The following is a 14896-nucleotide window of genomic DNA, read 5'->3' as shown; positions in this document are numbered from 1 at the left end:
CCAGGCCCTCTGCACGGTGGCCCTGTGGGTAGGTCTGGTGAAGCAGCCTAGCATGCAGGTGCCTGAGGCCAAGGTAGGGCCAGGCCTTTCCAAGCTAGACCAGGCTGACAGGCAGAGTAGCCTAGCGGTAGATGTATGCCTCAAAAGGTATATACTGAATATGTGTGCGTGTTGGGTGTGTGTGTCGTGGGGGGGGCATAGTAAAAAAAATTTTTTTTAATGTTTATTTTTAAGAGAGAGAGAGACAGAGTGCGAGTGGGGGAAGGTCAGAGACAGGGAGACACAGAATCTGAAGCAAGCTCCAGGCTCCGAGCTATTAGCACAGAGCCCGACGTGAGGCTCGAAATCACAAACCGTGAGATCATGACCTGAGCTGAAGCCGGACACTCAACTGAGCCACCCAGGCACCTCCCGGGGGGTAAATTTTACTACAACCTCAGTGGAAGCCTATTTGGCAATGGGTTTCCCAAACTTTAAAAATGTGTATAACGTCCAAGAGGGGGAAAAACAGCTTGTGGTATCTGGGAGCTGGCCTGGCCCTCTTGCCGACGCCTTGCTGTTCTCCTGTCGAACGCAAACAATTTTGCCGAAAATCAGTGTCAGACTAGCTGCGCTGTGATGGGTCAAGAGAAAACAAGCCCCACCCAGAATCAGTCTGAACAGACAGAACCTGAACATTATTCAAACCCCAAAAAGGACCAAATATCCTTCCATCCTGGCTAATGCATATGAGCAACTACTGCTTCTTTACCAACTACAGCTTTGCCTTGGTCTAGCGAAGATATGAGATACCCAACCTGAGAACTGTCTCTGCCCCGAGAGCATCCAATACGCAGCAAAGCCCTGCTTCCTGCCGTCTTCCCCAGAAGCAGCTGGACCAAGTCCGAATCCTGTCCCACCTGCCTCCCAAGACGCCCTTCCGGCGGTGCCCTACAGCTCCCCCTGGTGGCTGTCCTCCCTCACCGCAACGAGCCGTAAAGCCAACTTGGACTTGGGCGGGAGTAGTGACGATGTTCACCCAGGTTATTCACTTTAAAAATTCAGCCTAAGGAAAACTCCTGTCCACAAACGTGTATGCGTAAGGCAATTCAATGCAATGTGCGTGCATAATGACAGCAAAACAATGGACACAATATGAATGTCCAGTAGCGGGCGGCTGGCTGGTTAGACACATTTTGGGTACCACGGAATACATGCAGTCATTCGAAATGATGAGAAAGAGCTGTATTTATTGATATAAAAGTTTGCATAACACGATGGTTACATTATAGTATTACACGAAGAAAAAAGGTTTACAAAACGGCACGCAGGGGGCTGCAGAACTCCAAATAATCCCGCCTTTAAAAAGATAAGTTAATAAATATTTCATACACTGAGGAAACAAGGCATAGAAAAATAAATACAAAAACATCAACAGTGATCACTTCTTGGTTTAGGGATTATGGTGCTTGCTTGTTTGTTTGTTTCATTTTCTTACCTGCATTTCTGGACTTTTTAGCAATGGAAATGTTTTGCTTAGGTAATAAGAAAAATAGAAACTTTCAAGAGCAAGAGGCTGGGCTGTTTTGAGAACACAGCTGAGATCAGAATCTGGGGTGAGGGTGGGGGAGGGGTTTGGCCTGGACAAGTGAGACTGGGGGGGCCCGGCTGAGCCGTGAGGAGGGGAGACTGGGAGACGGGACCGGGCGGAGGTGGCTGGGCGGTGGGAGGAGGCAGACCCCTGCCCTGTTAGGGGGGTTGACGGTGGGGCCAGAGGCTGGGACTCGCTTCTGGAGAGGCGGGCCGTCTTTCCTTCCTTGTGATGCCTGTCCTGTGAGGCGTCGGGTGGTCCCATGCGAGGGGAACAGCCCGTGGTCGCTGCGCCTGGGCAGGACGAGGCCGGGGGCTCGCGGCTGCTTTCCAAGCTCACACAGCACACCACCCGTCCCACGGGCACACTCGGACCCCACAAAAATGCCCACCGCAGCTGGGAGTGTGCCCTTATTTGGACACAGGGTCTTCGTAGATGTAATCGGGAATCCTGAGAGATCATCCTGGGTTTGGGGTGGGCCCGAAATCCAATGAGTGGTGCCCTTACCAGAGAGAGGAGAGGGAGTTGAGACACAGAAAAGAAAGGCTCATGAAGACAGACGCTGAGACTAGAGTGACACAGCCACCACCCAAGGGACACCAGGGACTGCTTCCAGAGGCAAGGAACAGACTCCACCTCATAGCCCCGGAGGGAAAAAAAACCCCACTGATGCTCAGATTTGGGACTTCTGGCCTCCAGAACGGTGAGAGAATACATTTCTACTGTTTTAAGCTGCTAATATGTGATGTGGTGGCAATTTTAGGAAACTAAGATACCTTCCCACCCTCTCGCTGCCCAACCTATAAGCTGGGAGAAAGTCAGGAGCCGTTAAAGAATCTACGGCCGGTGCATCCCGCCGTCATCTCCCAACTGGCCTCACTACCTGTCTCCTGTGGGTAACCGCTCGCCTGGGGCTGGTCCTTTAGAGGGAACTGGGCCATGTTTCAGGGTTGATGGTCACACACTAAAAGAATGCATAAGAAGAGGGACAGCGTGCAACTTCCCCGAGCCAGTAAAGGAAAATAGACTTTCCCGCCAAAACTCAGAAAGCGTTTGTAAAAACCAAATCTAAGCTAATTCAATACACTCCCATAAGCATTTAAAAAATAGCAAACCAATACTTCTCCTTAGCTTCCAACCTACAAACAGCCACGATAACGAAGGAAATGTTATTTAAATCTATGGACGAAGAAGTGAGCCAGACAGAGAGGAGGAAATGGCCAGATCTGATATGATTTCTAACAAAGGCGAGAAAAGACCCAACCCTTCCCAGAAAAGAAATCATAGCCACGCTTACTGCCAAGATCCAAAGAAAAAAATTTATTTACAATAGAGAATTTTATTTGAAACATGCATTTTTTTTTTAACACAAATCAGCAAACGCAGATCAAGTTTACACTCCTTAAGGCAAGAGTCCCTGTGCAAGCTGTACAAGTTCATATTAAATCCAAAAGCCGCTCACCCTGGGAACTCATGTACAGAGGGCAAGGCCAAGGTCAGCGGTTTGTCTTTTATTAGAGAATCAGACAATCTCCCTGATACAGGAACTCTGAGGTCAACTTGCTATGAATTTATACTAAGAAAATGCAAACCAATAGCAAGAAATTCTGATAGTCTCCTTGGTACTGCATACAATCAAATCAATGTCGTTTAGAAAGGAAATACAGTAGTGCATACGAAAAAGTGAAAACAGAACCTGTCCGCGTCGCTGGAAGGACGGCAGTGTGCCGACGGTCATATTGCACGCAATGGTCAAGTCCAAACATTCGGTTCAAAGTTAGCTTTTCCCCATTTTGGCAATCAGTTCATCACAAATCTTGGTGAGTTCCTCTATCTCTTTATTCTGAAAGCGAAGACAAAACAGAAAAGAAAAGGCTGCTGAAATCTCCTGGCTGTCTGAAATCAAGCCCAGCAGAATGGTCTCTGGGCTTTCCAGGGGCCCGGGTGCCCCAGGCTTCTTGGTCCCCCTGAAATTCTCCAAAGCGGTACGAGGGATGAATCAAAGCACACATCCGAGCGCTAGCTGTGACCCTGAGCAACTCACGCAACCTTTCTGAGCCTTGGTGTCCTTATCTCTGAAATGTGGATGATAACATCTGTCTGAGAAAGGAATGCGGTCAGAATGCAAAGCTCCCCAGCAGTGACCGGCACGCAGTAGGGGCTGAAGCAAGCATTGGTTCTCTTTCTTTCATTTGCCTCTGAGGGATGCGGACATGAAAGGACGGTCCAGGCTGAGCTCTTTGGTGGCTTTTTTTGAGAAATGTCACCAGGAAGCATTGAGCAATCCTACTTGAATAGGGTCTCTAGCATTTAGAGGTTGCAAAACGAGGGGGTGCTGCGGATATGGGGAGGTGGGGAGAGGGGCAGGGGCAGATGCGAGATGCTCCAGGTTCCCTCGTGCCACGCACGCTCTGCCCGTGTGCCAAAGCCGGTGGGGGGGGGGGGGGGCAGGGAGCTGACCACATGCTCAGCCCGCACCGACCAGCAGACAACACTGTCCGGGGAACGGGGATCCGACGGGATGAGTCCGTTCAAAGGCAGGTGTGGCTCTGCCCTGATGCCGACCTGCTTCGGTGGCCCATCTCGAACGGCCCTCGCCAAGGGGGCTGGATCGGTATCCCAGCAACACACCACAGCCACTTTTTCGAGGTCCCCGTGGACGGGGAGCCTCAACCTCAAGCCTCTCCCCTGGGGCTAACCCAAGACCCTTCTTTGGAAACCTCAGAACCTCCTGGTCCAGCTCGGAGCCGCGTGTCCCGTGCTTTCCGGGATGGGCTCCAGGTGCCACCCCTGAGTGTCACTACTTGGGAAGAGCCGGGCCTTCTTAGTGGAAGAGGAATTCAATCCTCACTGCAGTTCAGCCACCAGCCCCCGCCGGGAGACAGCCCCACCCGGAAGGTCACCCCGGCTCACCCCCTGCTCGAATTCACAGCCCTGAGAGCTCCGTTCGGAGAGGCGCGGAGATGCCTGCGGGAAGAGGGGTGCCCTGCAGGAACGCAGCACTGGTCGCTCATCCTGAAATTACTATTCTTGCCAACCTGTGGCTGCTGGGGCCACCCAGGATAACTTTTCATCTTACCAGCACGCTTCCTGTGTGCCAGGCACCATGCCAAACACACCCCGGGCAGCGGCCCCACTTGGTTCCCACAACAGTACCTTCGTGGGAGCCACTGTTACTTCCACTTTTCAGTGAGGAAACGGAGGCTCAGAGAGGTTACGCGTCGCGCTTAACGGAAGGTCACACAGCTGGCCAGGCTCCAAGCCTGGAGCACAGACTGAGGCCGGCCTGGCTCCTAGACGGCTTTGCTATCTCACTTATTTAGCGTAACGTCCAGCGACTGATGGCTGAGAGGCACTGGCGGACCCGCTATGGACTCCTGGAGGTTCTCCAAGCTCCGTCTTTGCAGCATCGGCCCACTGCCTAGCAAACAGCCACCATGCAGCTCAGCTCACTGGGCACCAGCCTTTCCAGCACCCTGACTGGGCAAAATGCCCAGCACCCTCACTTCAGAACTGCCTGGTGGGGAGGTGGGGGGCGGGGAGAGGATAATGCTTCTGAATCTCTTTAAAACAGAGACCGTCCCTTCTGGATCTCAGAGTCCCGTAGGGAAGAACTCAGGGGATAAATCCGTGTCTCCTCGGTTTTAGTCTCAGATGGTTGCAGATCTATTTGTATCTTTTCTGTTCTCCAAAACGGTGCACCCCACCTCGCCGTCTTCCGTGTTTTCTAGTTTGCCAGAACGTTTATCATTACCTTCATTTGGCAATGGAAGAGTCTCAACAGGCCAGGTTGCCTAGAAAACATCTATCCTGACTCGGGTTTTACCTCTACTGTTTTAGCTGACACCAGGATACAGTGCAAACACCATCGAATCCTGATGCAAACAGAAGGGAACAAACATATTGCTGCATTTTCCACCTAGAAACATCTGATGCCCAACTGCCTTAGTGCCCAAAATGCTGGGGGGAATGTGGTCTTTAACTTAAAGGAGTATTCCACTTTTCAGGAGTCACCCAATATGCCACACATGGATTATCAACATTCAAAGAATAAAAAATAAACACCCACTCGGGGCGCCTGGGTGGCTCAGTCGGGTAAGTGTCCGACTTCAGCTCAGGTCACGATCTCATGGTTCGTGAGTTTGAGCCCTGCATCGGGCTCTGTGCTGATGGCTCGGAGCCTGGAGCCTGTTTTGGATTCTGTGTGTGTGTGTGTGTCTCTCTCTCTCTGCCCCTCCTCTGCTCATGCTGTCTCTCACTCTCAAAAATTAATAAACATTAAAAAAATTTTTTTAAATCTTTAAAAGTAAACACCCACTTAACACTAACAATGCAGTGCCGCTCAAAAAATACAGACAGAATGAGTAAATGCTGGACCTGACTCTGTGCTTACTGCTAGGAACGCGGAGCAGAGCCTGGAAAATCGAGGCGGTTGAACAGACTTGGGGTATTTGGCACCGTCCAGACTTTTTCCTTCTTTCTTTTTTAAAAATACAATTCTGTCTGGCGGCCACTTGTCTTCATCCCAAAAAGAAAAGGCAAAGAACAAGAACGATCTGGAATGTGGGTTTTCTAGTGCTGAATTCTGGACAGCCAGGAAGACTGTGGACCCAGCACCATGCGATGGCACTGGTGCCATCGGCCCCCAAAGGACACCCCCGCCCCAACCGTGACTACCCATTAAGGCCCAAATGCAGGTGAAGTGATGCTACCCCAGGCCACTGGGTTCTCGGATAACCATCCAGGGGACTCCGAAGGCTCAGTGGATCAACCATATGGGTTTGTTCTGGAAACACACTCAGGGAGGGAGACTGCCTGGCCCACACTTACCCAGATTCGGACTCTTGGGCGGAAGGGGCTTCTCATTTGGACACCCGGGGAGAGGGTGTGTGCAGTGGACTGAGTGCTAGACCGGAGATCAGGACAAGCTAAGGGACCTCAGGAGGGTCCCCCCCATCCGTGGAAGCAGGCGGACATCTGGGGGACCTTTCGACCCCAACGTGGCCCGTTTTCTGCATCTGCCCCTGGCCTCTGGTGGTTACCCGATTCCCCCACCGGTAAGCGTCTAGATGCAGGGCGAAGTACAATGCCCAGCACATCGAGATTTTTCAGTAGATGTGTGACAAATGAATGGATGCTGAAAAGGGAGCGAAAACCAGCAGCAAACACCCAAGCGGACGGCAATTCCAGGAAGAGCAGAGAGGACAGTAACAGGGCTGGCCTCACACTGGATCTTCCGGATGGAGAACAAGCGTATGCTCACGAGGCATACACCTGTCCCGGGAGCCGCGGAGGCCGCAGGAAACCCCAGCCTCTGCTGATCTGAGGGTCTGACCAGCCCCACCGGCCGTCGGCTGTTACCTTCTGCTCCAGTGTCCTCTCCAGAGCGTCCACACGAAGCTGCTCCTTCCGCAGACTGGCCTGGTAGGCAGCCTGCTCCTGCTGGGCCTTGCCTCGGACCTGCGCGATCTCGGCGTTGGCCCTACGGACACAAGGGGGGGGGGGGGCGGCGGTGCTCAGAAAAGATCACCCTTCCCCGGAGACCCTTCCCACCTTCCTCCTCTCAGCTCTGGGCGGTGGGAACGGTCTGGATCCAGTTCCTGTACCAGCGGGGGTCTGCTTAGGAACCCAGGAGCACCCCCACCCTGCCCCCAACCCCCATTCCCATGAGGCCAAAATGCTTTGGGTGGGTGCCCTGGAGATTACAACAAGCACGCTCCACTTATCAAGATGCCGAGGACACTGTTATCACAAGTCACACTGGAAAAACACAGAGGGATTATCTGCTTTTTCTAAGCCAGGGTCCGTGGGGTGATTGGAGCTCCCAGCCTGCCTCGGCAGGGGGTGCCGAGAGGTCTTTGGGAGCAGACCCGAGGCCGCATTACCTGTCCAGCTTTTCCTCTGCATGCACCTTCAGGGCCTGGTACCTCTGCTCCTCTTTCTTCACCCGGGACAGGTACTCCTGGGCACATTTCTTCAGCACTTCTTCATTCTGACACGACAGAGGACAGAGGTCGTACCCACAGAAAAGACAGCCCAGGTTCTGGGAACCCCAAGAACTCCCTGATGCGCGTATAACGCTGGACAGCCAAGTCCAGTTCCCTGTGCCTTCTCTCAACCTGCGCCTCCTCCTCCCGCCCCGCACGTCCGGCCACCTGCTCGGCCCCGACACACACACACCTTGCGGAAGCCTTCAAGGACCTCCTTCATCTTCTCGTATCTCCTGAAGAGATCGGCCAGAGATTTCTCCACGGAGTTCAGGTCGGCCAGGGCTTGCTCCTTCTCCAGGACCAGCTGCTGGACAGTCTGGTGGGAGACTGACTTCTCCCTCTGCTCATCCTCTGGCAAGAGACACAAAGAACAGACGATGGGACCGGTGCATCCCAGCCTGGTCTCAGAGGCAGCCGAGGCCTCAGATCGCAGGTCAGTCTAAGCACGGGGCATCCCAGACTTGGGACGGACCCGCTCCCCGAGCCCACCCAGACCGTCTCTGAAGGCACAAAAACCCCCACAGCTCCAGCACCGCAGACCTGGGCCTTTGCAGTGTTAGAAGGGGTGGAAACCAGCCACCGTCTTCAACCTGATCAATGCAGACCCCTCAAAATCGACATTCGAGGCCCCAGGGATGCTATGTGGTTGATGGTGGCCAACAGATCCATAAGGTGGGAAAAAACTCACTACTGAATTTTGTGTTGAGCAAGATAAAAAGGTACAGGAGTCTGGGCTCCGAGGAACAGGTCTTTCTATATATTATCGACATAAAGACATGGTTATTGGAAAAGAAAAAGGTTTCACCCTTAAAACATCCCATGAACCAAGGCCCACATAACCACCAGCCCTGAAATTCTGCTTCGCACAGAAACGGACATTTCCTTGGACACAGCAAATGTTTTAACTCCGACAAAAATGGAGCTCTTTCCGTCAAAGTGACTTTCTCAGTTATGTACCTAAGAATTCTGGCCCAGTTCAGAGTGGCTGAGCCTAGTAAAAGGAACTGCTCTGTCCTCCGACCCCCACTACCATTCTACCGTGAACGTCCACGGCTCCCCACTCACTCGGGTTCCTGACACCAGGCCACCTCCCCAGAGGCGCCTTCCTGAGCATCTGCGGGAAGCGCCTCCTCCCTACTCTCCAGTCCATTCTCTTCCCAGCAGCGGTCAGACATGCATGCACACCGGTGTGCACCAGCTGTCTGTCTGCCTGGAGTGCACGCTGCGTGAGGGCAGGGTCTTAAGTCTTGCTTTGTCCACATCTTTAATCCCAGAGCCTAGGACAGCGCCTGACTCACAGGGTGCCTCAACACATCCGTGCTGTGAATGAACAAGCAGAACCTGGCAATCCAAACCCCAAAAGCCATGCTCATAACCATCTCTCTCCGCGAGCCTGTTAGTAACAGACCTGGAAGGAGGAAGCTCCCTTCCAAGAAAGGGGTGCGCTTGTGATGAGCACTGGGTATTGTATCGAAGCATTTTTACACCTGAAGCTAATATTGCACTGTATATTAACTAACTGGAATTTAAGTAAAAACTTAAAAAAAAAAAAAAAAAAAAGCAGAGGGATGCTGCTCTGGGTTCTTTCCCTTGTGTTCCTGGCGGATCGGCACTGTCCTGTCTCCTAAAGCTAGGTGTATTCTTGTTGCATGCTGTGGAGGGAAAGGGCTCAGGACAGGGGAACCACATCCTGGGTTTTAGCTTCGGCTGTGAGACAAACTCATTCAAAAGTCCTGACTCTCGGGGGCTCAGGGCCTCATTTCCAAAATGAAGGGGTTGTCACACATGAACGTGCACCTGAATCAGCGGGGGCTTGTTTAAACACAGACAGCAGCGCCCCACCCAGTGAGTTCTGATCTGGCAGGTCTGCGGTGGGGCCGAGAATCGGCATCTGTGACTAGTGCCCCGGTGATGCTGAAGCGGCTGGTCCAGGGGTCACGCTTGGAGAGCCACAGACCCGGAAGATGTCTGATGTACCTCCACCCCTGCCTCCAGAGCCCCCGCTGCCGGGGCAGAGAGGAAGGACCCAGGCGCCAGACTCTCGACTGCCCAGGTTCCGTCCTGGCTCTGACACTCACCAACTCTGCTGCCTTGGGCAGGGTTTTTAACCTCTAGGAGTCTCAGCCTCCTGAGCTGAAAGAGGGGTTCACATTACTTATCTCGTGGCATTTCAGGGAAGATTAAGTGAAAATGTGTATGAAGCCTGTGACATAATAAGAACCCAGGATCAGTGACCCATCATCAACAGCATCATGGGCACCCCCAAACTGGCGTGATGTCGCATCAATCACTCACAGAGGGGGAGCTTTTTAACACTCGGCGAGAAAAGAACCGCCCGCAATCTTGCTGCGCCCAGACTCCTAAAAGAAACGATGCTCCAGTAACCGAACACTTGTTTTTATTACGTTTTAGCTGCTTCCTTAGTCCTCGGCACATGGTACAATGCACATTCCGGGGCTGATCTGAGGCCACGTATACATTTCACTTGGCTTGTAAAAAGCCATTTATCAAACAGAGTCCATCTGATTTCCTGGATCTGAGACTTAGCTTGCCTCAGGTTTCCTGCCCTCCCCCCAAAAGGCTTGTAAAAATAGAAATTTCCCGGTTCCCAGGAGACGGAGGAGGTGAGAATGCGCCACAAATCTTCTTGCAAATTACACACGCAGTCAGGTTCTTCACATCAGGAAATCAGCCCCAAACTCAAAATGCTCCAGACTCAACAACAAAACAATGCCCTTGGAGATTTTTCTGTTTTGTTTTTCTTTTTGCAGGCAAAACACTATTAAACCATGTTTTTCGGGGGGGGGGGGAGGGGGAATGCGGCAAATACACAATAGCAAAAGTAACAAAAACAGAAACAAACAAACAAACAGACACGGGTTGCAATGGGCAGGTGTCACGTTAGGTGAAGAAGCGTTTACTTACCAGGCTTGCCTGTGTGTTTTGCAAGCAAAGGGCAAGAAGCAACAGAAAATGGAAGCAAAACAGATAATCAGGGCAGTTGTTAGGAAAGCAGAAAAAAAATCAATTGCAACAACCTGGAATGCAGAAAAGCACAGAGGTCTTTTTTTGGTTCTGAATCCTAAGTATGCAGTCTCTGAACTCAAGAGCATATTCTCTTTAGTAACATGTGACGAGAACGGACGACGATGGCAGGACACATGTCACGCTGGCGTGGAACATTTGTGACGGTTACATGGAAGCCAGAGAGCCGGGCTGCAGCCAGGAGGGGCTGGCGCAGGTGGGGTGAAGTTTTGACTTCAAAACGCTACCAATGTTCATTCTGCCTGAACTGCCAAGCTCCTGGAGCTTGAGTTTTTCCCTCCCACCAGGGATGGTGGGTAGGCGGGTGCAAAGGAGAAGAAGAGAGAGAGGAGGCTGGTATGTTTCCACGTATGGGGACCCACAGCCTGCCCAGCAAGAAGGCGGGTCCTGCCCGCAGTGACAGGGAGTCCTGGCTGTGCCTCAGCCCCACGCCATTGTCTGCAAGGACACAAGGACCTGGAAATCTGCGGTGGCCCTCATCAATGCCCTGCAGTAGTGACTGACAGGTGGCAGCCACAGACGTGCCAGCTGATGAACAAGGTCTGAAAAGTGGCTGGTGAAGGTGCCCGAGGACGGGGAACCAGGACGGGACATGCGTCACCCTGGGTGACAGTGCTGCCTGCAGCTAGGGACACCGGAGGGCGCTCACAGGGCCTCCGGCAGCGCTCAAACACCCCCAAACAGGAAAATGCTCAGAGGGGTGAGATTGAAGAGAGGGACCCTTTGGCCAAACATACCAGGTCTCCCCGGGGGAGGGGTGTGGGGGGCTGGGGGTGCGTAGCCTTAACGCCTGCGGTCTGAGCTCCACCCACTCAACCTGCCTAGAATTGAAATGTTCTCCGAACTACTCCCACCGGCAAATAGGCTACAAGGAAGTCAGAGCTGAGTAACCTTTCTGTCCAGCAGGGACGGACCACTTGCGCCAGGGAGAGAGATTCTTGCTCTTCGGTGTTTAAGAGGGAACGAATGTCTACTTGTATCAAAAATAGCCAGCCGAGGGGCGCCTGGGTGGCGCAGTCGGTTAAGCGTCCGACTTCAGCCAGGTCACGATCTCGCGGTCCGTGGGTTCGAGCCCCGCGTCAGGCTATGGGCTGATGGCTCAGAGCCTGGAGCCTGTTTCCGATTCTGTGTCTCCCTCTCTCTCTGCCCCTCCCCCGTTCATGCTCTGTCTCTCTCTGTCCCAAAAATAAATAAACGTTGAAAAAAAAAAAATTAAAAAAAAAAAAAAAATAGCCAGCCGAGTGCTAGCAGGTGGCTCCGGACGGCATTCTCTCAGGGGCAGAGGCTCCTGCCCTTTTACCCCCTCTCAACCTTGGTCCAAGTATCGCACCAAGGGCAAAAATAACAATGTAGGACTCTGAGATGCAGAAGGATATTTCCAGATGAGCCACGGTAGGTCTGGGTGACGTTTTCACAACCTAAGACTCCAGGAGGCCACACTGTGCTCAGTGTGTCAAACGCTGTATATTGGAAGACATAAATCCTCCTTCCTGACCACTTTTACAGGCAGCTTTGGTTCCAAGAGGTTTTTTCTTTTTTTAATATCTCACCCATATGTATTCATAAATTCGTATACCAATTTAATAAAGAGGTTTCATTCGATAGAAACCATACGCCACGAGCTGATCCTTAGAAACACCCAAATGGACTCTCCCTGAGATCTGGGAGAAACGGCCTCTGTTGTAATAAGTCAAAATGAAAGCCCCTTTGAATAGAAAGCCCTCAGTTGTCACCTCTTCACCATTCCCAAGGCTGCTCCCATATTTATCTTGGGACAAGCTAGAGGTGTGGTAGCATGACTCAGACCCAAACGTTTGAGAGAGAGAGGAATCATCTGTTAACCCAGCGTCCAGCTTCGACACAGAAACTGGTGTGCAGTGAGCTGGGGCTTTTACTCCATGTGTCCTCAGGAGTAAAAGATTTTTTTTTTTTTAAACTGGTATCCTGGACCTAAGCAAATAAAATAAAATAAATAAATAAAAATCTCCCCCGCCCCTGCCAAGTCATAGCATCGTTTTTGAATAGTGATCATTAGTGTGAAAATGGGCTTAGCGCTTCTGTGAGCTCTTTTCCCATTCTTCTTCTTCTTCTTCTTCTTCTTTTTTTTTTTTTTAAGTGCCAGGGGGTGTAGAACTGGCCACTTGAGGCCATTTTTTATTGGAGGCCAAAGCAGTGTCAGGACCGGCTGCCAGGGGTGGGAAGACGGATTCTGAGTCAATGCCCATCCCCGTGAGATCAGGTAACGCGCAGGGGGGCGGGGGGGGGGGGCAGGCAGGACTGACACGTGTTCCACCATCCTTGCCCTAGAACCCTGCGTGAAGGCTGAGTATCTTGTCCCTTGAGTCTAAGTTAGAGTTGAGGGATTTGATTCTTCGTCCCTCTCATGAGCCAAGAAATCCCCCAAACACCCTAGGAACCAACCCAAACCTCTTTCCCCATGAAGTGGGCAAGTCCTGGCTCGATGGTGGCCATTGAGGTAACTGCCATGGCTTCCCACAGGCACGAATGGTGCTAAGGAACATTCTAGCAGGTGTTTCCAGGAGGCCCCTAGGCTCACATTCTGGGATGCTCTGGTCCCTCGGTGAAAAGCGGTCACTTTAGCAGCACACACACTAACATCGGTCCCTCCCTGAAGGACTTCATGTTCTAAGAGGGGCCGAAGATGAACACACTCGGAGCGTCTAACTTCAAAGCCCTCCCCCCGTGGTTCAGAAGCCTCGGGGAGGCTTGAGGCCGCCAGTCAGGACACCTACCTATCATCTGAGCGATGGTCTTCTCATACTCAGCCACTATTTTCCTGTAAGGGAAGTAAAAATACGTTGGAACTGTGACAACAGAATGGCTTCTAATTGACGCTAGGGTCCCCATGCTGGACTCAGCAGCCTGACCGAGTCTTTTTTTTTTTTCTTAAAGTTTATTTATTTATTTTGAGAGCAAGGAGAGAGAGGGCGTGCGAGTGGGGGAGGGGCAGAGAGAGAGAGAGAGAGAGAGAGAGAGAGAGAGAGAGAGAGAGTCGCAAGCAGGCTCTGTACTCTTAGTGTGGAGCCCGATGGGGGGCTTGAACTCACAAACCGTGAGACCATGACCTGAGCTGAAACTGAGAGTCGGATGCTTAGCAGATGGAGCCACCCAGCCGCCCCTAAGGGACAAGTCTTATTTGTCACAGTTGGTTCACACCTCTAGGTGCACCTCTAACCCCGCCCCTCTTCTTACATACCCAAATAAGTTCATTTTCCTAGTGCATGACTCTGAACACAACATGCCCCTGGGCAAAACCTTCGATGCATCCTTACTGCTCACTGAGGAAAAAACATAAGGTCGACCCTTCAGCCTGACAATCAAAGCCTTCCAGAACCTGAGCCTGATCGCTTTCATCAACCTTACCTCCTTCCCTGCCATCTCATGAACAAAGTGGTTCAATGAGAACAAATGAGTTTTTGCCGGCTCTGGGATTTTCCACCTCCATGACCCTGCCCATGTTGTTCATTTCGCCTCTCTACTTCCACCTCTCATAGTCTTGTCTGCTTCTCAAGGTCCAATTCAAATGCCATCTCCTCCAGGAAGCCTTCCCTGATTTCTCCTCCAAACTTCAAGACATTTTATCTGAATCTTCTAAAACATTTCACACATCTGGCATCACAGTACATGAGCAGAAGCCCCTCACGGCCCAGGGGCCAGTACTTAGTCACCTACGATGGGGATGGGGGCAGACGGGGGAAGAGGAACAGCAGCACTTCTTGGATAGCCTCAAGAAACCTCAGCTACACAAAAGCACGAAGATCCCCGGCTTGTAAGACTGTCTCACTGCTGCCCCCAGGTGGAAGGACCCAGGAGTGAAGAAGCCCCCCTCTCTCTTGAAAGTCAACCTTCTGGAAGGAACCTCTCAAAAAAGACTTGAGAGTTTCACCTACATTATCCAACAGTTAATCTCCACAGGAGAGCCCAGAACGGCCCTGATTCCAGCTGGCCCTGCCTCTCCCAGCTGAGTGGCTCAGACAGGTTGGTCACAGACACTGGGGACTCAGCTGACTCCCTGGTATGGTTGAGGGTTACCCTGGACCCTGACTTTCAGGGCCGTGGGAGAACTGAATGAGGTTAAAAGACCAGTGAAAGCAGAAGGCATTCTGCAGAGTCTAAAGGCGTCGCAGCTGCTGGGTGTCTGTCCCTGGCTTCTTGACCTTGGCCCCAAGGACAGCGCCTCGACCAAAGCCAACCCACAACAAAAAAGGTGACCGCGACATGAGCCCACATGGGTTCTTTCTGAATCCTACCTACACAGAAGCACTTTGCG

At 52.0% G+C, this 14896-nt stretch overlaps 1 protein-coding gene across 25 annotated transcripts in view; it reads right to left on the bottom strand.

Annotated features, from left to right (window-relative positions):
• Positions 1–2870: 2870 nt before the first annotated feature.
• The window catches only part of TACC2 (transforming acidic coiled-coil containing protein 2), a 213667-nt gene continuing 201641 nt past the window's right edge, over positions 2871–14896 (bottom strand). For all 25 annotated transcript variants that reach the window (XM_086681051.1, XM_086681064.1, XM_086681069.1 and 22 more), the window contains 5 exons: positions 13359–13402; positions 7751–7911; positions 7456–7562; positions 6932–7052; positions 2871–3413 (listed from right to left, as the gene is read on the bottom strand). In XM_086681051.1, coding sequence (XP_086537177.1) covers positions 3348–3413; positions 6932–7052; positions 7456–7562; positions 7751–7911; positions 13359–13402 — 499 coding nt within the window. In that variant the 3' untranslated portion in view covers positions 2871–3347. The remainder of the gene's footprint in view (positions 3414–6931; positions 7053–7455; positions 7563–7750; positions 7912–13358; positions 13403–14896) is intronic.

The sequence above is a fragment of the Puma concolor genome, chromosome D2 (assembly GCF_028749965.1).
Source record: "Puma concolor isolate L17-30 chromosome D2, mPumCon1.1.hap2, whole genome shotgun sequence".
Lineage (NCBI taxonomy): Eukaryota > Metazoa > Chordata > Mammalia > Carnivora > Felidae > Puma > Puma concolor.
The sequence above is the reverse complement of the archived record's forward strand: the minus strand, read 5'-3'. Positions and strand labels throughout refer to the sequence as shown.